This window comes from Scophthalmus maximus, chromosome 2, assembly GCF_022379125.1.
Source record: "Scophthalmus maximus strain ysfricsl-2021 chromosome 2, ASM2237912v1, whole genome shotgun sequence".
NCBI classification, from domain to species: Eukaryota; Metazoa; Chordata; class Actinopteri; order Pleuronectiformes; family Scophthalmidae; genus Scophthalmus; species Scophthalmus maximus.
The window spans coordinates 9,710,874-9,735,110 of NC_061516.1; the positions used below are offsets into that span (position 1 = coordinate 9,710,874).

Here is a 24,237-nt window from a genome sequence, read left to right on the forward strand (position 1 = left end):
TCTGGTGTCATTACTCCAAATAAGGAATTTCGCTCACCCAATCTAAGCCAGTGATTATATGGAGTGCACTCTCACTGAGACTTTGGAGCTCGGTGAGATCATTTCTGCTCCGTGTCACGTGCTCCATTGTTCACACACTTTCATGTGCATCTGTGCTGTTAGCTTTTAGTTACCGATTAACACTGTGAGCAGCCTTTTTGAGCGAACAGCGTTGTTTGTGTTATTCCACTTTGAGCAGATAGTGGAAGGGGAGACTTTTTCGCACAGCCGGTTATGATGAAATCCTCCAATCATGGGGTTTGCTCGGAGCAACAGTCATCTAAAAGCTCTTGTTTTTACGTCTAGATGCATAATGTTTTACCTGTCAAAGTTAATATGATTCTTTTATTTTTTGTTGATTCTGTGCCCTTCTCACTGATCTAAAGAGTTCTTCTATCAACCAACCAGGGTTTTTAAAAACATTTGATGACATTTGTGTTTAGTTGAGTTTTAAACAGTTTTTAAACACTTATTAATAAAAAGAAATATTTTGAAAATTAATAAATTGATTCAATGACTCCTGAGATGTCTCTGTTGATATTCTAATCAATTGTCAACTAAAGCTCTACATCGGTCCTTGTGTCACTTTCAACTTTCAAGTTTTCGTTATTTCTTTAAAGCTCTACATCGGTCCTTGTGTCACTTTCAACTTTCAAGTTTTCGTTATTTCTTTAAAGCTCTACATCGGTCCTTGTGTCACTTTCAACTTTCAAGTTTTCGTTATTTCTTTGGCATTTATTCCATATGTTACATACAGTTTAAATGTCCTCCACTGATTTGACTGGGCCCATGTGGCCAAATAATCTTGAGGACTTGTTTCCTTTTTTGCGCAACTGTTTACAGGCCCCTGTTTAAAGGGCTTTTATTAAAATGATTGAAGAGATTTTTTTTTACTGATCTCCATTATAGTGATTTGCATTTCACTGAAAGGGTTGCCATCTGGGTGCCTGTGGATGAAGCATAAATATGTGACGCAATGTCTTTTATTGCTAAGGATGATGAGGGTCAGAACATGTATCTTATTGATATTGGTAGAATGAGTCTGGAGGATTTGACTCTAAAAGCACCAGAAAACATGCGATACATTTCACACAGTTATAATGTCTGTAATATAACACACTATCTATCTATCTATCTTTCTGTCTGTCTGCATATTTATTTCTATTTATTGTGAGTTGATCTGTTAAAATCATTTTGAGTCAAATGTTGAAACTCCGATAGATGCACATCCTGTTTTTACAAACGAGCCCCACCCACATTAAACCCGTGACAAAAGCGACGACACAAAGACAGATACAGAAATGTCAAATGAGGAATAAGCACAGCAGCTCCAACCTGAGCAGAAAACGTCTATATCTTGTCAGATCCAGCTGCCTGGAGTAAGAAGAAGATGACTGAGAAAATAGGTTTTCCTTTTCAGGGCCTTTAACATTGTCTTTCCTTCATTGCTGTAGAATCCAGATTTACTGTGACTTGTAATAACACAGATCCTCTACTTGAGTTTATACTTCCATTAGCTGGATGAAGCAGGTTTAGATATTGCTGTCTGTTGATTAGAAGGAGAATTTAACCTTACAGTACACTTGTGGTATTTAAATACTTCTTATCAGGCACTGCTGTCCCCTGAGCCGTTAGCCAGACACGCTCATAAGCATAAGCAAACAAATCTGTTTGAATAGGCACTTTTTTTTGCATTAGTGTGGGACTCCATGAAAAAGGCCTCTGGCTGAACTGTACTTTAAACGATTGCTGCCTAAGGCCTGACAGGTCTGTCATTGATTTAAGAGGTACATCAGACAGTGTCCCTTATTACCTGTCACAGAACACAGTCCCTCTGATAAACTGTTTCAGCTGAATACGTTCTTTTTCTCCCCGAATGCAATTTTCTCCACTTTCTAAGCAACTTTGAAAAATACCCTTGGCTTCTATAAGTGCTCGATGAATTGACACAGCTTTCCGTCATGCAGATACCGTGCTGTGTATCTGCTTTGACAGTGATGGACACACATATCAGTTTTCTCTATATTGCTCCCCGTTTCTCTTGCTCCTGCTGAAGGCGATGGATCGCTCCCATCAAGGGCATCTGTCATAATCTGTGGGCCGAAACGACCAGCTGCAGCACCGTGGGGGGGACAGGGAATGAAACTATGCTTTTTCTTTTGTGACCAGACCAAATGCTTACAGCCTCCGAGCTTCAGCAATAGTGGGTGTGACTGAGATTGTCACTGTGTGTGTGTGTTTAAACTAGTGCAGTGTATTTTCACTCAGTCTTCTGTCACAGCTCAGAGCTTAGACTGTGGTTTGCGGCTGAAACGGAGCTGATGGATATGATATGAGGCAGGGACCCCAACCTGTAGCTTACACCATCTATAACCTGAGGGGACAGGATCTGGAAACTTCCCTCACACAATTAGCTGTCTAATCATACCACGAAAGGAATATATTTTTTTATTTCCATCATTTCCATCCATAGCCTGCTTTTCACCTTGATCTTGGTCAGACAGACTGTACGTTAAAAGTGGTGCAATTTATGTGAGGTTGTCATATTAGTAAAACAAAGGTAGTGGTCAGGTGGGTTAGAGGTAGGGATGAAACGGTCACTGGTTTCACAGTAAACCACGGTGAAATTCCCGACGTTTAACGGTAGAACTAACCATCGGTGAAATTCCCGACCACTAGTTCTACCGTTTCAAATCTTAATAATCATTAAAACCGCGGTTGATTACCACAGTAAATACCGTCTAGCTCTCACGGACGCAGGCGCACAGGAGCAGCATGCAACGTGGGTTTGTTATGCATGGCAGAAGGCGGTGACAACGTACCAGTAGTATGGGCATATTTTGGCGTTTACAAAAGTGCTTAAGGACAGTTGATAGAAGGTGGCTATCCTGTCTGCAGAACATGCAGAAAAAAAATCGCTAATGAACGATTCGCGCCTGGGAGACGTTCTTTTTATTCAGTCTCATCTGTCCTAATCCACCCACTCCCCTTGACGTGAGCAGACACACACACTTTCAGTTTCCAAATAGAGAGCCGTAGGTCGGTTTTGTTTTATTGTAAAATCTGATTGTTTCATGGTAGTTATGCTGTAAAGTAGAATCAAACACAGGCACATCTCTGCACAAGATGGATCTTTTTCAAGGAAAAAAGAACGATGAGCCGTTCTTTTGAAGGTTTATATATCAGTACCTTTTGAACATTTTCATCATATTTTATATATACCATAATAATACTGATAACCGTGATCATTTTGGACACTATAACCGTGATGTTAATTTTCATATATATCTCTAGTTAGAGGACAGAAGAAGCTGCAACCCTCTACACTACATAATGCACTTTAACATTGCTTTAGATCCCTTTTTGTCTGAATAGATGCATGTACTCACATTTGTTTGTCTTTTATGGAAAACTTTTTGGCAAAAAAAAAACCAGAAAAACCTTTTACAAGAAGTGAAAATGGGTTCATTTTTCCTGTTGACAAAGAGTTTACAGATGCCAGGTTTTGCTTCTGTTTCACCCCTTACAGTTGCACATGAGAGGCAGCTCTATCTGTCAGTGGAAAAGCAGCCAAATTAGATCCAGATGTAGATTACGCAAATGCTGTGGGTTTTTTTTGAAGAAGTAAAAATCCTTTTTATCAGCAGAAAATTTCATTTACATGTGTTGGTTGTCATCTGCGCGATGTTATAAATGCTTGCAGCACATATACAGTACAGCACCTTTTAGCATCAACATATTATGGTATTTTTATTCGTGTGTGTGTGTTAAAGCTCTTCTCCCACCCTCCCCCACTGACTGGAAGGTGGCAGGCTGTCGAAAGGGTTTTAATGTGTCGCGGCAGCATGTGACAACTCCATTCTCTATGGACTGTGTTCCTTGCCGGGGCTTAAATCTCTTATTGAATGGAGAATCTTAACCCAGTTGATGTCACCAGGAAATTATGTTTATTCGTTCTAAGAATAAATGCTTAAGAGTCCATTTCAGTTTGGTGACAGGCCACAGTTTTTCTTCATTACTATCACCATTCCTTCCACTAAGCTATGCTACTCACCGTGTGATTTACATTATGCATATTTTAAGTGGTGCTTTGCTTATCAGACAAGATACAACCATGTTGACTTTATCACTGACATTCCAAGAATTAAAACACTGAACAGCATTTTGATGCGGACAAAAGAATTTTTCATCACCAAAAAAGCCTTGTGTGTTTACAATCTTTGGTCTTTTGCAAGTGATTTTTTTTACACCGCTGACAATTAGCATCGTCATGCATCACAACGCAAGTATAAACCGTGTAAGCAATTATTAATCACAGAGGTGCTTTGAGACTGAATGTTAGGCCTGTGTGTGTGCGTGCGCGCTCGTGCAGCCAACTATTACTGCTGACGTTTAGCTCATTTGGTTTCAGGATGAACAAACCGTTGACTTCATAAAAAAAATACACTTCAGAACAATTAAATGAAAGACCGTTTCTGCTGCCGAGTCTTGAGCTTGAGTTTAAAAAAAGAAGCGTGAAAAATATGACACATTTTGCCTGGTAAGATTCTTCTGGCTGAAATGTTGCACTTCTAAAATACTGTGGATTAATTAACAGTGTGTAGATGTTTTTCTTCCTGATGAAATGACTGGGTGGGTGTTATCAACAGTCATGTTGGGTAGAGTAATTTGATATTCATATTCAGAATGTCAGGAGCTACATTGATAAACCACGTATGACAGAGATAAAGTTTTTTGAGAAAGGTTTAGTTGCACGCACACTCAACTGTCTAATGCTGGTAACTTCAGTCTGCTATTTTCTTAGTGGTGTCTGTGATGTGTTTGCTGTTGTAGGTGATTTTATCTTTTTTATGTTCTTTGTATGTAAAATGCTTTGGGGGTTTTTTCAGTCAGTTGTTCTCAGATCTGTCTTTAAAAAGAGATTTTGTTCTGGATGAAATGACCTAATCAAATAAAGGTTATGGAGATTCTAACAGCGTGCGCTGTCTGAAGTAGTATACGTCTGCCCAAGATTACACGTGTGTATCCCACCACTTGTTAAAGCCCTAGTCAGCGATGCTCTCAGCTCTCCAGTAGCCGCTAGGTCTGAATATTTAACAAAATCATAGTCAAACTACTTGTATGTGAGCACATACCTGGCCAGTAAAGGGGATTTTGATTCTTGAAAAGCTTTGAAAAGCATTGGATTCTGTTCATTCAAAAAAGAAAGCACTGCTTAGAAGCGTAGGCCCTGGGTCACCCTGCGTTTACATGCACAGCAGTAACTTTAAGTTTAACGTTAAGTAATAAACAGGTTATGCCAGTTCTCCCCTTTTACATGAGCATGGAAAGATGGAAAGAATGATGAGAGTTACTCTTCCTCCGGTACAGTAGGTGGCACTCTACCAACGTACAACTGGTCGAAATAAGGCTTTTTTTCCTGGTTGACTTTTGTCAAAATCACAACAAATTTGAAAGCGGGGAGAACATGGACGTGTTTTCAGTGTTGTACACTTTGCTGTTGTTTTTTGCTCTGTTTCTTACTGCAAGTGGGGTGGGGAAGTTACAACCTACAGAGCATGCGTGGATGCGTGACCCGAGTTTACCCCGGTTAAGGTGTATACATGCAAGAATACCCCGGTTATTAAAGAAGTTATCTAGGTCTGTTAACTGGGGTATGAGAACTCCCACATTAGCCGGGGTGAGGTGTTTACATGGCGTTTGAGAAACCGGGGCATTGCCTTAAGCTGAATATAATCGCGGTTTCAAACTACATATAAATGCACTGAATTCACAGGCGCTGCCATAAGGCTTAAGTTACTCGGACTGCTACGCTACCTCCTGCCAGTCTATAGCACAGTAAGGTTATAACTAGTCGAAGATGGAAATCCTTAACTTACATGCTGCCAAGCACAGAGCATTTCAATACATCACACAGGTGCAGCGATGAGCATCCATCAAGTTCCTGCCACTTATCTGGGTCCAGGTTAATTGATAAATTATATTACAAGTCAGTGTTTTCTCCTAGGGTAGAGTTGTATGAGGTGAAGCAGGCATGCAGGAATTCTTTTTTTCTTAGCTTGCAAAGTGCGCCCTGCGGGGTAGGGTGCTTAATACAGCAAAATATTCCAGCTCCAAACTCCAGCTTCAACCTTACGCTAACACTTTGGCTGACGTGTTTGGTATTTCAGCATCATGGGGTCATATGCAAACAGTCAAACACTGTGCATCCCTGTGAGCATCAGTCATTGTCCTGCCTCAGAAGTCTAAAAATGTAACTCCGTGAGGGAGCGACTGTCTGGGCGTGTTGAGCAGTTTGTCTCAGCCCCGTGCTCGTAAAACCATAGTCACGCTCGCAGAGCAGAGGTGCTCGCTCGTGAGCATGCCTTTTAGTCACTCGCAGATACTGTTCTTTGCGCTTGCAAGGTAGAAATGCCCCCTCGCGAGTATTAAACAAACGGTATACATCCCGTCGTCGGAATCTTGTCGCGTGAAACACAGCCACACTTTGGACTGTTTAGCTTCAGGCCTTTTGTTGTCTAGTTGACTCATTTTGGAATAGCTACTTGCTAACTTTAGCTAAAACTACGTGCTGCCGGAGCCATGAAGAGAGTGTTGAATAGACACGTGCGGTGATGTTAATGTTGCCTGTAGGCAGCGCAACTATTTCAGTAAATAGCTCTGGCACCAAAATCTGTGTTGTGATTCGGTATGGTAGGTACCGGCCGTGTAGGATTTCGGCACCCAACCCTATAAAACGGAGCCTAATCTCCTCACGTAATAAAATGAATAATAATAATTCAGCAGCGGCAGTGCGCATGAATGCTAGGGAAACGCTGCAAGTAACTATATAGAGCTGGGAAGTGTAAATATGAATTCATGTATTGTTTAATCACTCCTGTCTCACCTCCATTCTTTGATTGGTATTACCATTAAACAGCGATCAAGGGGGTCTTGAATTAAAAGGCTGCAGGAACCCTGAACTTGCATCACGAAACAGTTGTTGTGTTTATTATTATACACGTTGCAGTGTTGCCATTAATGTCCTCTCTTTGTGTCTCTGTCCAGGTTTGGTCTCAGCTCTAGAGATCACGTCTACAGGGCCGACATCCATAGAGAAGGCCAGTGGTGAGAGTGTGAAGCTGGACTGCCAGTTTACTCTGGGCCCTCAAGACTCTGGACCGCTGGATATTGAATGGAGCATGCTGTCTTCCGACAACCAGAATGAGGACAAAGTGGTATGTGTAGATGTTCCCCGAAAACAGATAAAATGCCATTTTATTTAAAAATTGCATATGAAACATTTGACAGTTATCTGTTTTATTCAAGTCAAGCTTTGTTCTTGCCTATTGGTCTGCAGTTGGTGAGATCTCTAGCAACCTGATCTTCTGTGTGGCTTCAGAATTGTTTTATTTTATTTTTTAGAATTAAAGGCTTTAAAAGTCCTTTATTTGTTCAGTGTGTGAGGTTTTGCACTAACTTGCTCTGCAATGGTGGTGTTAGTGTGGATTGGTGTGTTGTGCAAGTGATGAAATACAAGACATGTTCCATGTTAGGTGTGAATTTTCTCGGGGTGTTGCATTGTAACATAGGAAGCATACAGTTTGCAAGACAAATGTAATTTGACCCTTGTGTATTTCTGTTGATCGTTTGTTCTCTGTAGTGCTCGCACAGACACATAGTGGGAGTGATGGGAGCTCACTTTATCCCAGGCTGTGTCTTTCCTTTCCAGCGTGGCCCTGAGCCATGAAAAGGGAAGACTTCACAACTCTACACAGACTCCAAATAGCCTCAGGGCTTTCTCAGCCATAGAGACGGATTCTTTCTGCAGATCGCTCCAGTGGTGTGGTCCTCCCTTGGCTCGCAACTCCCCCTATCTCCCACCTGTCACAAAGCTTTCCCATCCCTCTCCTCCACTCTCTTTTTTGTCACACGTGTCCTGTGGCTTTAGTTTTTGTTATTTTGTTTTGGGTTCCTTTCCCCCCAGAATGGTACAAAAAGGTCAGAATCAAGGTCAGCTTGCTCAGAATTCAGGATAGGTGTTTCCCAACCAGTGCTTTCACATAGGTGTCTGAATGTCAAATAGAATCTGTTTCCACAGTTTGTTTTCTTAGCCATTTTGTTGAGCAGCGATTAGCGTTGCCAGATCTTTGTTGGAATTTAGCCCCCTTCCGCGTATTTACAACAAATTCGCATTCATGTAGACAGGACCTTAAACAGGCCAGACATCTCTCTCTGAATGCATTTGTTCTCCTTGACTTATCCGATTTTGTGCGCTATATACGAGCACTCACAATCATAAAGCCTTTAACCAATATGAAGTCATGCACAGAGTAAGTCCTTTGTAATTAGCAGCATATTAATTCCAAGGGGCTGCTTTTAATATATGTGACATTGTTCAATGGAATTAGGTTGATCTGCATGCACCCAAAGCTACCAGGTCAGGGCAAGGCGATGTGAATGAAGGCTAAACTTTATAGCCGGAGGCTCCAAGATGCTCAGGAACCATGGAGAACCTTTACTCACATGGCTTGAGATGAGAAAACCCAAAGTGCTCTGAAAGGAGCAGCTACTGTCAGATAAAGCGTTTGAGCGGAGGACTTGTCAACATGCTCCGTGGTCTCAGATCTGGTGCCTCGAAGCCCTGCTATGTGGCGTGTCTGGCATGTGCAAGTAACCCTTAATTTAATTCATATTAATAAAACACACATCACAGCTGAATTGTCTTTGCATTGATGCAATCGGAAGTAATGCCAGAGCATCATCTATTCAGTCCAGTATCTAGTGGGGAAGGATGCCACCCTTCCTCTGGAATATCCCACATATCACCAGGGTCTTATTGTGGGTGGTGGAGCATTGCTAATACATGTTGCTTTGTCGGGTTTGAATGATAGATGCCAGACATGTCAACAGTACCAGTCATTTGCATTTGTCGCTCATTCCCCGGTTACAGATTAACTGAAAGGAGGTGTCCTAAGTCTTTACCAAAACTGTGAGAGCAATGAGGAAAGCAATTTTAAAAACCATATCAGTTAGTTCAGAAAAATACATTAGAAGCCCCATGTCATACAAGTTATTATGGCAGCTGTGTGTGTGTGTGTGTGTGTGTGTGTGTGTGTGTGTGTGTGTGTGTGTGTGTGTGTGTGTGTGTGTGTGTGTGTGTGTGTGTGTGTGTGTGTGTGTGTGTGTGTGTGTGTGTGTGTGTGTGTATAAAGTATTGGAGGATTCGGATGTAAAGCCATCACATGATTTGTTAAAAAAAAATGGAATGTTTGTATGTAGGTGAGGATCACAATGCTCGTGGCCACGATTTGTCAGATTCTCTGTAGCCTGAATGATGGACGCTAATTCCATTTTCAGGTAGCGGCTCTGCTTTAACCTTGCAAAACAGCCTGAAGCAGAGCGGTTGTGACAGCAGTGCTGAGAGTTACTCGCATTAAAAGGCTCTGTGGAATCGCTAAGACACTACACTCTCCGGTCTCCAGATTGTTTAGAGTACACAGGTATTGCAGTCGTCCGCTTTGCCTCTCAAATGATCTGCACTATTCCTCTTCCCTCCCAGAGCAACAGCATCACATGACCATGACCTCATCTTTACATGCCTGATGAAACTAAGCCTGGCCAATAGAGGTCTTTTACCTCTGCAGCATGATACGTCCACTGAGAATGGCCCCGGCCAGGTGGCGATTGTATCATTGAGTGACCTGATCCGTTATGAAACACAGCACACACACTGTGGTGCTCCTCTGTCCTCTGCAGCCTCTGTCAGATCGTCTAGTCATTTGCCCTTTTCATTTTCATTCCCTGGGCTCTTTATGGGATTTTTTTTTTCAACATTTGCTCACGATTCTCAAGGTTATTGTGCATTTAAGGGTTTTTTGTTTTGCTAGAGGTGTGCATGTGTGTAAACACTTGAGCCCAAGTGAGAGTTTTTGTCTGGTTTAGCCTGAGGCAATTTAATTTCCTCTCCTCCGTGGTCTCATCTCACATATCACTGTTATTACTGCTGATGTTCTGATCCCCAGTGAAGTTGGAGAGATAGGTTTCCCTCCCATGAGACCCAAGTGGAATTTTAACAGAGTTACCTGTTTATATGGCTAATATGTACAAGATGAACAGCAACCCCCCTTTGCAGCTCCAGAAACTAACCTTCCAGTAGGAAATGGAGCAACTTCGGTGTAGACACACTAGAACCTCACTGTCTTTCTCCCATTGTTTTGCTTCTCTTCTGCTTCCTTTGAGTGCTCTGCCTCCTCTGATGGGTTCATTATTCTTCCTCTCCTCCTGCCATGTTTAGTTTTTCTTTTCTCCTCCTCTCCACCCAGGGGTATTGCTGTGCATATGCCTGGTGTTGATCGTGGCACAGAAAAGCCTGTTGATGATTGTCTCCATGGAAATGTGGTAGAATATGCCAGTGTCTATAAAGGAGAATGAGTTTTTTTTCATTGTTTGCTTTTCTGTTTCCCCTACTTGTTCTTTTTTCTTTTCCTGGTGTTATTTTTTTTTCCACCATCACCCCTGCTACTTGCTGTGAGACGTGTGGACTCCACCCTGCCTTTATTTCTAGGCATTTTCAGTGTGTGTCAGTGTATGGGCTGGGGGGCTGCTGCTCTTTGTTGACACAGCAGGTGTTGATTTGGATGCACTGTGGTGGCTTTGTTTGTTCCACCTTCCTTCTACTTAAGCATAGAAAGGGCAGAGCAGCACAAGCTGAAGGGCATCGCAGCGATAAAAGAGAGGGGGCTTTCTATCTTCCATATGTTTTTGGTTGGTTCAGTGAACAAGGCCTTTGCTTTCAGAAAGCAAACAGTCATTTCAAGGCCTTTGTTTTATTTGTTTTCTGGAAGGACTTATTTCCATAAACAGATAAGTCAGATACATGACATTCTACGTAGGTTTTAATTCCTAACTCCATTTCTCTTCCCTGCTGTCCCTTTCCACCACCAGGTGATCCTGTACTCAGGCGACAGGGCCTATGAGGACTACTATGCACCCATGAAGGGCAGAGTCCACTTCAACTCAGCCGACCCCAAAAACGGCGATGCCTCCATCAACCTGACGGGGCTAAAATCGACCGACTCGGGCACCTACCAGTGTAAGGTGAAGAAGGCTCCCGGTATCCGCAGCAGGAAGATGCTGCTGATCGTCATGGGTGAGTGGAACAGTCACTACAGCAGGACAAACAACTGGTGTAAGGCTAACAGCCCCCCCCCCCTCCGCTTACGGGTTAAAATTTCTCTCTCCACACAGTGGAAATGCACTAGATCACACGCCCTTTGCCCTCCTCGCCGGTTTTGATGTAATCCTTTCTAAAATCGAGTGCATAACCTTCCCAGTGGCTGAAGAGCATTGCCCCCTTTGTGATACAATTCTGTATTCACCCTAGCTGCTCTCTGATTATGTCTAAATTCATAATCCTGTTTTTTTTCCCCCACTACATATTGCACTCATTATTTATTATTTATCAGAAGTATTAGTCTTGATAAACAGAATAGTTTTTTGCTCCTGTATGTTTTCAATTAATTAAGTGTCTATTTAAAATGAATTGAATATTTAATGATAGAATGCAATAACATGTTTAACTCATTCATACAGTATAGGCATAGATGAATTAAAACAAAAATCTGGAATATAATAGATCATTTTCAAAGCAGTGCTTTTTTGTCTTTTCACCAGTGTGAACAAACGGAAATGGAGTCTATGCACTTGGGTGGCTTTTTATTTCAAAGGGGTGAAATGGGTGACACATCAGAGTTGTATAAGTCAGATGATTCACTCCCAAGGCAAACATACAGTCACGTTGGCCTCTCTGATCGGTCAACTGACTAAATGATGTCGAAAGCAAATCGCCTCCCGAAACCCGCCTGGTATTTGCATATGGGAAAAACAACCCACATGCACTGCACTAGTGTGTGTTGTGGGATACGCTGCGTACTGTGCTGCTATTGCAGCCCTGTTATCAGACGAGTTTCTCCTTTGTAAAGATAAGACGGGCCTCCGAAAATGGCTGCTGCTCTTGTTTACATGATATCATGTGTACACGAATGCCTGCACTGCACCAACTAGCTCAACCAGAAATACATGAGCCATCGGTAAAGGAGCAGGTTCCTCCGATGACGTGTTATGGCGCCACTAAACAGCAACTTAATAAAAGCAATGAATGGCCACAGATAATCATTAAGTGTAACTACAGCTGAGCCAATAACCATTGACTAAACCCTTGGGGGCTATTTGCATAAAAAAAATTGATCCGAACAGTAGCAATATGAAGAATAAGTCACTGCTTGAGACATTGCTTATAGATAAATGAACATAAGGTCATATGTTCAGTAACAATCTATGTAACACATTCAAAAACCAATTATATTATTGTCCAAATAATGATTCTTTATTATTGCATTCCTCTCATTCATATTGGTCATGTGATTGTGATAAAGTACCAGAAAACCAAAAAACCCTCTCATTATAAATTATTTTTTTCAAATAATTTGGATCCTTTACGATCAGTCCAGGGTTATTACTGTTAATACTTAGTCGTATAAACTGTCACCATGGTTGTGGTATCTCTTCCCCTACTGTAAGAGCATCAGCTATGTAGCCAAGTCTCTTATAGTAGAGACGGAGAAACAGCTCGAGGTTTCAGAAGCTGACAGGCTGCTAGCTGCTGACCCCGGGGGCAGGGGTGTTTTAGGCCGAGACACACTGACAAGGACAGGTGAGGACATACTTGCCTGCTCTGCATTTTACCTTCAAGTTGATCTTGTTACAAGGTGGATGGTCCTCAGAACCGGGAAAGACATGTGTGCATGTGTGTGCGCAAAACACAAACATACCATAATAACGTATGGTATGTTTGTGTAGCTACACTGGGTGTAGCTGTCACGAACACTGCCATATGCAGGTATATACACACATGCTGACACCTGCAGTGTACATGGTGTCCAGGTGCCGTACAGGACGTAGCATCCCTTGTTGTGTATTCTCCCCTGGTTGCAGCCGGACATTGAAGATAACAGGAGGAGAGTGCCCACTTTCGGTACAGCACTACATGTCAGCAGCTCTCACAACTGTCTCTGATGAGAACCCACTCAGAACTACCAGTCACTCAGTCCAGACAGTGCTCCTCACATTCAGGATCTCCCTGTAATGTGTTTGAGTCTGTTTGTGGCTTCAGTGACCGGCCGTTAGTCGCGTACACTTCAGTTTACCATTCAACAATCAGTCGTCGTCACTATTTGAAGTTGTGCCTCTTCTGACTGTAGTGATTACCACAATCTTGAGCTCCCGTTTTGCTTATATCGTCCGCAAGATGGCCTTGTGCAACTCATAAATCTCTATCCGTTGTTCATTTAACAGAGCCAGGTTGGTGGCATCACTCTGCCCTTTATCTGTCTGTGGCTCTCCAGCCTCTGTCACCTTCTTCTCTGACCTCATCTTTCAAACAAGTAAATCTGCTCATCGGACAGCTGCACTAATATGAGGAGCTGTGCGCTACAGCCCTCAGACATGTCGAGTTGACTTTCACCTCTCAAAGATGCATTCAAAATGTCATAGCTCTCTGACATTTGCTGTGTCGTGCATGAATGTGTGTGTGTAGGTGCAGCGCAGAAGCGACAAAGAGCAGGCCAGTGAGTTAGGAGCCGCAGAGCCTTGGCCCCCATCACACTCCCATCTGTCCATCACCGCTCACTTCATTTTTGCTCTGTCGCTCTGTTTTCCCCTCCATTCTGACCCTGTGTGTTTTATTAGATTAGTAGGGGCACTCAGTACTGTCAGTCTACTGTTAATCCTTACAGTTATGGCTGCTAAGCTCCTCCCTCCCACCTGACACCTAGTCCCACTCATTACCGCATGATGTCAGCTCTCTTGTAAGTCAACACAGAGGAAAGACTAATCATTCGCCATTGTTTCCTCTATTGTTTCTCTTCATCACATCCCCTGTATCTCTTCACCTGGCGGACTGTGTGGAGTCATTCTGCTTTTGATTTGGAGCTCTTTTTGGATCTGATCTGCTGCCAACACTCAGTGGCAGTGGAGTGTTTGCACACATTTTGCTTTAAGACAGAAAGCTGTGCCTCAATCCTTTATTTGTGTGTCCAATGGCACACGACTCCCATCTTGCTCGTGATTATCCTGAGTGGCAGCTCCCATAATGACAGCAGCTGTATCAATTACTCTGATGACTGCTGCTTTAAGCAGGGGAGGAAGTAAACTTTCTGAATACACAACACACACACACACACACACACACACACACACACACACACACACACACACACACACCAACACCATTTCAAAACTGAAGGGGGGAAAAAGAGTGAGGGTTGTTGACAGGACGAGTGTGTTGTTGTGGGCTAATGAGACCACCTGGAAGTGTCTGCTCTTTTTCACCTCTCTCATTTCCCTCTACTTCACAGTGAAGCCAAGCAAGCCCAGTTGCTACTCTGAAGGCCCCACACAGGAAGGCAAAGACATCACGCTGAGGTGCAAATCCAGCGAGGGCACCAACCCCCTGCAATACACCTGGGAAAAGATCAGTGACAGCAAGCTGCTGCCTGCCTCCACTGTGCTGGGTAATAGACCTTTTCACAATCACTCCCAAACAAACACAAAACTGTGATCAAGCACTTCACACAGGTTCTGCTCTGTGTTGAACACTGTCATTTCTGTAATAGTTTTTCTTTGCCCTCACTAGACCCAATGGGAGGGACGATTAATGTGAAGAACGCATCTACCAGCGCATCGGGCACCTACCGCTGCACCGCCGGCAATCGTGTTGGCACTGAGGAATGTATACTACATCTCAATGTAACACCTCGTGAGTACCCACAGACTTCATGTTGATGAACCTGTAATCGGCGCGTTTCACATTTGAACTTGTTCTCTCTGCTGTTAAATGGTCAGCTGGCTAATGTTTTTCCTGCACTGCAGGTTTTTTTTTAGCAGCAGTGATGCGTTTTAAAACGAAACGTAGTCATTTGGAAGTGGTCACAATATCATTCCCATTCTTTAAGTGCTCAAGTGTTTTTACCCTCTCACGTTTGTACCACGTGACTAAAAGATGCATATTGGTATAAAAACAAAGTACAGCTGATGTTGATGGAATTGTTTTCAATTTGCAGGCATTTCTTTCATAAACTAAAAAATAGATAAATGTAAATAGTTGACCTGATATGGGACTGGAGAAAAAGTCAGAGGACGGGATCACAGTTCATCTTTAGGGGAATTGAATGCGTTACTGAATTTCGTGGTAACCCAGCAAACTAACAACTAATAAACCAACAATTATTTCGCCTTATCAGATGTCTCCATTCAACAAGTCCAAAACCTAAAGATATTCAATATACTATAATTTAAAGACAAGGAAAAGCAGCAAATATTCATATGCAAGAAGCTTGTTTAGTATTTTTGCTTAAAAGGTCACTTTTATCTGATCATCAGAGTAATTGCTGATTGATGTTCTGCCAATCAAGCAGTCAACTAGTCATTGCAGCTCCAGTTGAGATATTATAGTGTGGACCAAAGTGGTGGAGAGTCACCTTCACTGCTTAATTCATCAAGCCATTCAACATTTTACCTTGTATCAGAAACTGATTCATCCTTTTTTTGTATCAAAAGTTGTGCATCTGGGATCCATATTGTTACAATGCATGATTAAAATATTTACATTGTATCATAAAAAATATACTAATCCTGCATCTGTACTGGTAGTACATTTATCAGTGCTTGCATGCATACAGCAAAAGCTCAGTTGTTTTCAATATTACCTCATTAAGAAAAAGAAGATGTCGGTGACTGCAGTAAAGATCTGCAAGTTCATCGCAGCTAAACATAGATAATGAATGGAAAAGCCGAGTGTTGGCATCTTGAAACGGTCCCTCTCCTCAGTGCTACTACCACTGAAGTCAAAATCCTCCAGAAGATTCCATTGCTTTTAGAATTTTGATGAAAGTCTCATGGACATGTTTTGAAGATTTAGGCAGCATATCTACTGTTCAGCTTCTTGGCTAGTAGACGCTCTGGTACCACATGCTGTGACAGCGCTGTCAGCCTCATGTGCTGCAGGCAGCATGGGCCAGCTGTAGCTGAATGCTGGAACATGATGCTGCTATCTTACTAACACTGATGCTTCAGTGTTGTAGTGCTTTTCCTACACCTGTCGTCATTGGGTTATGTCACTGAGCATTGTTTCTTTGTGTCAGGGCCACAGTTGAGTTGGTTTGCTATAAAGCTACAGTGTTGCAGGATGTGTCATACTGCAGGAACTGTCATATACAAATACTGTCCTGACACCTCTGTTTCATCCTCATCCTTAAAGGCCCGAAACATAATGTGCACTCTATTGGCTGGACAATTGCTAGAGTGACATTGATGACTGTTGTACTGGAGAAATGCTAAACTCCTTTCAACTTTGGTTTTTTGAAGAAAGAAAAAAAAAAAGGGTGCACCACTAAGAGCACCACGGTTATTCAGAAAATAACCCAGCACTGTATTTTGAGGTCTTTGTTGAAAACAGACTGTTAGATACAGACAGATGATTGCCACCTTTACCAACACTCCAAACCTTTCTCTTCTTGTCGTCGTGTAGCCCCCAACACTGCAGGCATCATTGCAGGAGCCATAATTGCTGTTCTCCTGATCCTCATCATTATTGCCATCATCCTCTTCTGCTGTTGCCGCGCTCGTCACAGGAAGAAGTATGAGAAGGAGATCTGCAACGAGATAAGGTACACTCACTGAACCATCAATGAGATTTGGCTCACAAATTTCACAAATCTCCTCTGTGATGGAAGAATATTTTGTAATTCAGTGTAGATTCTGCCACACAGTATAATGAATCTCAGGTTGTATAATAGTGGATTAAAGGTAAGCATTGGAAATGCATGAAGGTTTGTGTAATTATTAATCTGAGCTCCTCATTTGACCTGTGGTCATCTGAGACCCAAGCACATCACCAACAGCCCCAACAACCATGAAAACATTTTTTCTCCATCAGCGGTTTTCTTTTCTTTTTTTTTACCCGTCCTCAAATAAACAGCTGTGGTAATCAGTTTGAAAGCTTTGTTTGCTCTGTGTAATGTCCGCTGCTGGCTGCTGGCTGCTGGCTGCCGCCCCCCCACCACCAATCCCTCCACAGCCACCTACCCTAACCCCCCCACTCGCCATCCAACTCTGCATCCGGCCCACAGGCTCTATACAACCCCTGGGCTTACTATCACTCTGCTGCGGGCTGAATCTGTCTAAAGACCACAATGTGACACTGCTCACGCTGTAGGACAAAGAGGATTAGACCACTGGTCCTGTCTCGTATACACTGTAACACCACGCCACAGCATGACGCTCTGGCCTAAACAAGCTCTGGCCCCTCAGGCTCAGTTTGATCGAGCATTTAACTGGATTATTGCTGCTTATTAGTTGTTAATGTGGTGGCAGAGGGGGAACAGGGCATAGCTGTACTTGGTTGCTCAACTCCATGTCTACAGGCTATAACAGAGTCAGTGTGGCTAAGCAATGCAGACAATGCCCCCAACAAATCAAACGGGCCAACTCCCAATTAGTTGTCCCTCTTTATCGAGTGAAATCATGTTTCACCTTTGAAATGATTCATGCAGACTCCTTAAGTATTCATTGTTTTCCACACTGTGGGCAGCAAGTGCCAGACGTTCCAAACTTTTATACTAGCAGGCCATCAAATTTCATTTTTGTGTATAGCACCTCAGAAAATCATTTTCCATATTAAATGTATTTGATTTGACACTCAGGTGAGCTCATTAGTTTACTGTGAGTGTGTGAGTGAGTTTACTGTCTTCTCTATTGTCTAAATTTGCTTACTATCTCTGTTTCCTCTCAGAGAGGACGTGCCCCCTCCTAAGAGCCGTGTTTCAACAGCGCGCAGCTTCACGGTGGGCAGCCAGCGCTCCTCCCTGGGCTCCATGTCGCCTTCCAATCTGCACGAGTATGCCCTGAAGCCCCAGTACGACAAGATACCCTCATCTGAAGATTTCGAGAGGCCACCAAGCCACGCCCCTCTGCCCCCGCCCTCCGGTGCCAGGATGGCCGGCCCAAACCTCAGCCGCATGGGAGGAGTCCCCGTCATGATCCCTGCCCAGAACAGGGACGGCTCAATCGTCTAGCGTGTCCTCTTCTCAGGAAGGGACCGTGTAACATGGTGAAGGAAACGGAGGAAGGCAGTAGGACACAATCCAATAAAGATGGAGCAAAGACCTGGGATGGGCTGACTCACCTGACTCGTAGCCTTTTCATTATTTACACTTGGGAGTATACTCCTCATATGAAGACCTGGCTCTGCTGTGGTGCTGAGATGAGAAATAGAGTTGTACTGGAATCACAACAGAGCACATTAACTTTTTATCAAATATAAATACAAAAAAAAAACTTGTATGAAATTCCCTTCCTGGACTGTCTCACAGAAAAATGAATTAGTGTGGATATAAAGAAGAATGGTCATTATACAAATGATATTGTACATAAGTGAATGCATGTCTTTTTTTTTTTAAATATAGTTGGCCCTTACTGTAGAAATTAGAACCAGGCTCCTAATTGACCAGCTGTACAGCTGTATGCATGCATGTGTGTATAACATTTGCAGCAGTATGTGCGCGTGAATATAAGTTTATGTATGTGAATGGGAGTTGGGAAAATACATAGTTCATTTATTGTTTTTAAATGATGACATGAAATGATCATTTGTCAGGTGATCCAGTCTTTACAAGTTCTGACATTTTTTAAATTACATTCATTTATTGTAAGAGGAGATGACCTATGGAACATTGAAAGACCAACCACATTTGAATCAATCTTTCTACTAGTTGAAAACAGTCTACTTAGGTCAGCCGTTTTCTGCTCTGCTCTGCTCGCGTTTGAACTGTTTGAATTGTCCAGTCAGGGTTTAGGTGGGGGCCTAAGGAGACAAAGATTGGCTGGAGGGGAGTGGGAGGTTCAAGCCACCACATCTCGTGATTGGGTGGATTATTGCCTCTTCACCAAGCTTAAAAAACAATAAAAGACCAGTGTCCATCCCCCGTCACTCCTCCAGAGGGGGTGGTGTATTTGGAAATAACGGGCAGCTGGACAACAAGGTTCACTGAGCAATCAGCTTTGATTGTGTTTGACTGTCAACAGGCCCCTAACCCCAATAGCCCCACCTTAATAGCAGAACAAGAGCACCAGCTCTTAATTCGTCACATGTAGTAGCAGTCGCCCCCTTCAGAGGTGCTGCATATTTAAAACTCGCAGACGCATTACAAGGAGCCGATATCCTGATTAGCCCCTCTCTCCGTGTTCAAAATGAAGCCTGTCATGGCCTCTGTGGTGTTAATTGGATGTTTTAATGAAGGATGTAGTGACCGCTTGCGTGAAGAAAAGTCCCCACAAAGAGGAACAATTGATGATGAGGCTTAGAAAGTGTCTACACTACAGCCACTACGAGCTGGACAGTCTAAATGTTCATTCAGGCGACCAGGGGAACTTACCATAGGCCCGGTCTTTGCAGTTTGTTGGTGATGCTACTCTTAAACGATGAAAAAAATGTTTAGAAGCCCAACATCTCTTGTCTGCTACTTGACAAAAAAGAAGAAGCACTAAGTCTACTCGGAATGAGCAAACTGTCTCATTTTGCTCCGACGCCTTATTCTATTCCTTCTTTTAGCTTAACGCACCTCCCCTTAGTTCCCCTCTGCACTGCCTCACAGCTGGATTCTAATGACTTCCATTGTGCCTTGTTGCCCCTGTTGAGTTTTGCCATAGCATGTCAGTGTTGCACTGTGCTATGTGCAGTAGCGTCGTGCTAAATGAGCACCGTAGACCACAGCCTCTAGAACAATACAGTAATCAGTGAGCAAATTGGTCAGTCAGGTCGAGTATAGGATTTCCCTCAGCTGCTCGCCTCATGCTAATTCACCCAGAGTTCAACAAATCTTTTTTATTTTGTATTTCAAACATCACTTCTTTTTTTTAAAACAACTTTATTTAAACCCTGGTAATTGGTATGCTTTTTTAATTGAATCATAAATGGTTCTGGCTGTACGTATACATATTCTTTCAAAGTAACCCCATCTGATATGAAGATATTCTGCCGTGCTGTGCTTGGCACATCTATATCTAAAGCAGAAGAGGAGGGTTTTGTCAGGACAATCTGGACACTCCCGGGTGTGATTGGGAATTTCTGGCAGTGCGATTGAGAGTGTGAATTCTGGCATCATGCAAGGGAACGTGAGAGTTTTAGAAACGGAATTGATGTTGCACCTGTTTTCTGTCACCAAGAAAAGTGAGACCTGGGCCTGTTTACACAATTAACTTACATCTTTCAGTTCCCTTTTAAACACTACTCCGTGTGTGAGTGTGTGTGTGTGTGCGTGTGCGTGTGCGTGCGTGTGCGTGCGTGTGTGCGTGTGTGTGTGTGTGTGTGCGTGCGTGCAGTACATGGAGGGAGTTTACTGTCAGAATGGGCCCCTGTAGAAATCCTGTTACTGTCACTATATGCTCAGAATATTAATTACAACAACTACTAACAATATTAACTGTAGCTTTTTTAATTTGCGTACTAATATTGTATGAAGATCTTCGGGGTTTGCACACTGAGTGAAAACCATTCTTTTTTTTCCTCTTTTTGTGTGTATTTTTTTGTGCTGTATTTTTGAATAATAAAAGTCCATGAAAAAAATAGGCAGTCATAATTGTTTGTTTGTTTACAGCAGCAGCTGTTGACTTGAGCTTGAATAAAACTTCATTTCTCTCCTCTCTGGTGGTGCCTGCTCTCCGGGGACTCGGCCTCCTGCAGCTTTGTGACTGATTAATTCTAATCAGCCGGCGAATTCCACCCCTTACACCAGGTGAGCTGACTTTCTAACCACTTAATGACTGTAATTAATCAATGAAGCGGGCAGGCGCAATCACCTCCTGCCATCTACGATGCTCATTCCATTCAAAAGTGCAGAGGTTTGTGACCTGGCCTCGCCTCCCAGCTCGGTTAAGCCACCCCCATCCTCCTGCAGGCCTGAGTTGCTTATCATTTCCCCACTGCACTTACAGTATTATCACTGGCAACGAGTCCACTTTTTTCAGCGAAATTTCCTCATTTACTTAATGTGGTGGGTAATGACATTTATTGCAAGCCAGCACTAATGAAAATTGTACAAAACTAGCTTTCTAATGAAGTTTGCTGAATGATGTGAAATGCCTAATTAACGGCTTGGGGGACACATCATGCACATGTTAGTGTTTGCTTCTTTCTATTGTGACCACTGTCCACTCATTATACACTCAGCAACATGCTGGTGATTTTGACATGTGGATAGATCAATAGCTGATTATTTGCCAATAGCTCCACTGTGTGCAGCCCTTTGACAGCTAGTCGATAAAAAGACTAAAGCACTTAGTTGCAGCGCTAAGTGGACGGCCATTGCTATAATTGTATGTCAGTAATAGATAGGTCCCTGGAGCATTGATCTGTGGCTAGTCGAAGTCACTCATGGATCCTAATGGCTCCCCAACAGCTCTGCTCGCCGGGGCTTCTCTGGGTTTGTTCAGCTGCAGTGATACCAATGCAATCACAGCCGTCCTGCAAATGGATATGGAGAGATATAATGGCACTTTTATGGCTGCGCATTCCAAACATTCATTAAAATTACATTAGTGATGTGTGCCGCTGCACGTGTGCAGATTAGATTTATGGACTGAACACTGTTCTTTCATTGAATTAATGTACAATGAGTCATACATCATCCCTCAGTGTCCTCTAGCTGAATATCCATTTGTGATATTTTATTTTTTTTATGCCTCATGTCCTCAATCACTTGGTGCTGTGCTAAGCACCTGGGGATTTGTGCCTTCCTCCCACTCCCCCAGCTCCCTCCCTTCTGCCTGAGTAAGGTATCAATTGTTTGCACAGATCAAGAGGCTGGAATAGGAAAAAAAAAAAAAAAGAAGCTCCTGGGTTCTCCAGGAGGGTTTCCTTGGCAACCTTATCTGGTTGTACACAGTCTAAGCTGGCTGCTAGCGGTATGATTTATCTTGTAAAGTGTGAATTGCTCCCTCCTCACAAAAGAGGCCTCTAAAAGCACGGGTCTCATCAAAGTCCCTCTCCTCCAGTATGACGTCTGCTGTCACAGACGTTAAGCTTTTACCGTTTTTAGAAACCCGAGTCAGGCTGGGAGAGGGTTGCAGAGGGAATTCTGGGTAGGACGGTGGAATATGCATATGTATAAAGAGGAGCCCGCTCAACTCCTTTGGCACATCAGTACATTAACATTTTGGCTCAGTGCCCTTAGCACTTTGGATGTAAAATGAGGCAGATTCTGATGTGAATGTAAGCTTTTACAGCCACATCGGATGAATGACTGAAGAGCGAAGGCCATTTCAAACACGGCCCCTCTTAGATGGATACAGAGTATATTCAAGTGCTCAATCGGGATTCTTCTTTGCAGAGTAACTACCAGACATCTATAAAAAGAAGTCTGAAGTTCTTCATTTGGGTTTACCATTCTCCTTGGAGCCATTTTATGCCTCTGCACTGATGACAGCTGTAGCCAGAGGAGTTATGTTTTTGGGTTGTCTGTCCGTCCCACTCTCGTAAATGCAATATCTCAGGAACAGTGTGAGGGGATTTCTTCAAATGTTGCACAAAGGTTCACTAGGACTCAAGGTTAGAGGTTACGGCTAGATTTTGGTGGTCAAAGGTCAAGACCACTGTGACCTCACCATACACGTTTTTAAACATGTGAAGGGAAAAAACGCACAACATTTACTTAACTTAATTTGGACTCAAAGATTAACTGATTTTGGTGGTCAAAGGTCACTGTGACCTTAAAAAAAAACACATTTCTGATCATAACTCATAATTCATATGCTACTTACAACAAAATTGAACACGTCTAATAGGATAAAATGAAGTGATGATGGTCAATTTCTTTGTGACATCATAATGCAAAAACATGTCTCTTGCCATTAGTTAACACCATAACTCAGGTTCATTCATACTTAAAATGGGCATAATATTAATATCAAACATGGGATGTTGAGGGTAAGTTATTACATGACGGTAGTTCTCCATGTGGTACTACCCCTTAAATGAAATCTGACAGTCTGAACTTTAAATGCACAGTCATTGTGCCTTGTCAAATTAAGGAAAGGAGTTGGGAAAGTAGCCAAAACATCAGTGTGTCACCGTGAAAACACTCATGGCACTCAACCGTAGGTTGCCTTGAACAACCTGCATGTTGTGGCTGCAGACAGCGGATATTCTGTGGAGAGGGAGTTGAACCCAAACCTGAGCCAATCATCCCATTCTGTCTTCTACGCCTGCAGACGGCCCAGATTTCTCGTGAGGCTCACCCAGATGTTGCACACTCATTTGTCAGTCTTCCTCATCTTCGAGTCTGGGAGGTGGAGAGCGTTAGTACACCATCTGACAGCAACCCCCCTCCCCTTTGCTTCCAATTGGGTCGATATGGAGTCATCTGTTAAGGGCCGACCTCTAAGCCCGTTGCATCTCGGCATCATCTTGGGTCGCTATTCTGACCCCATGCCGCTCACATTCCGATGACTAATATGTGACTTTTGATGAATGACCTTCCCCTCTGTGCTCTAGGGAGAAGTGGGAAGCAGCAGTAGATGCAGGCTGAGTATAATTATTATACTCAGTCCAACAACATCACGTAATTTCAAGATCCCCTTCTCTCTGGGGGACTTTGTCTGGTGAGCTTCATGGATCAGTGAGGTGAAGCTCATCAGTAGTCGTGACATTTTATTCACTGGTGGGAACATCGCGTGTCTCGTGAGCTCAAAAAGAGAGAGCACTTTGCATCTCATCACAGGAGACACCCTGCGTGTGGGGAAATTAACATCATTGGTGTTGCTCCTCAACCTGCGTCCATATGGTGCTGGCTGAAAAAAAAGAAGCAAGAGAAAATAAAATGGTTCGGAACCAGCCATAAATATGTGCTCCGAGGCACCTGGTTTAATATCCTCTCTGTGTTGTACTGTAGCTCCACACTCACAGTTTGTTTGATGCTTTGTCTCTCATCTTCCTCGAGTCAAGATGTGAGATTGGAAACAGGGGAGCACAGTGGCTCACACCCCTCAGACGTAGATGGAGGTTACAAAGTGCAGCTCAGCTCAGTCGTTTGCAATGTGATTTGTACTTTTAATCTGCACCTCAACTGGACTCTATTATAGGTGATCAGCCTCCAATGCCATGTC

The 24,237-nt window shown here is 43.0% G+C and overlaps 1 protein-coding gene across 1 annotated transcript in view; it reads left to right on the forward strand.

Moving 5' to 3' along the window:
- The window catches only part of cxadr (CXADR Ig-like cell adhesion molecule), a 41,070-nt gene extending 20,367 nt beyond the window's left edge, over window positions 1–20,703 (forward strand). Inside the window, exons 2-7 of the mRNA XM_035624354.2 lie at window positions 7,087–7,256; window positions 10,966–11,170; window positions 14,436–14,591; window positions 14,714–14,836; window positions 16,607–16,745; window positions 17,870–20,703. Of these exons, the coding sequence (XP_035480247.1) occupies window positions 7,087–7,256; window positions 10,966–11,170; window positions 14,436–14,591; window positions 14,714–14,836; window positions 16,607–16,745; window positions 17,870–18,152 (1,076 nt within the window). The 3' untranslated portion in view covers window positions 18,153–20,703. The remainder of the gene's footprint in view (window positions 1–7,086; window positions 7,257–10,965; window positions 11,171–14,435; window positions 14,592–14,713; window positions 14,837–16,606; window positions 16,746–17,869) is intronic.
- Window positions 20,704–24,237: the final 3,534 nt, after the last annotated feature.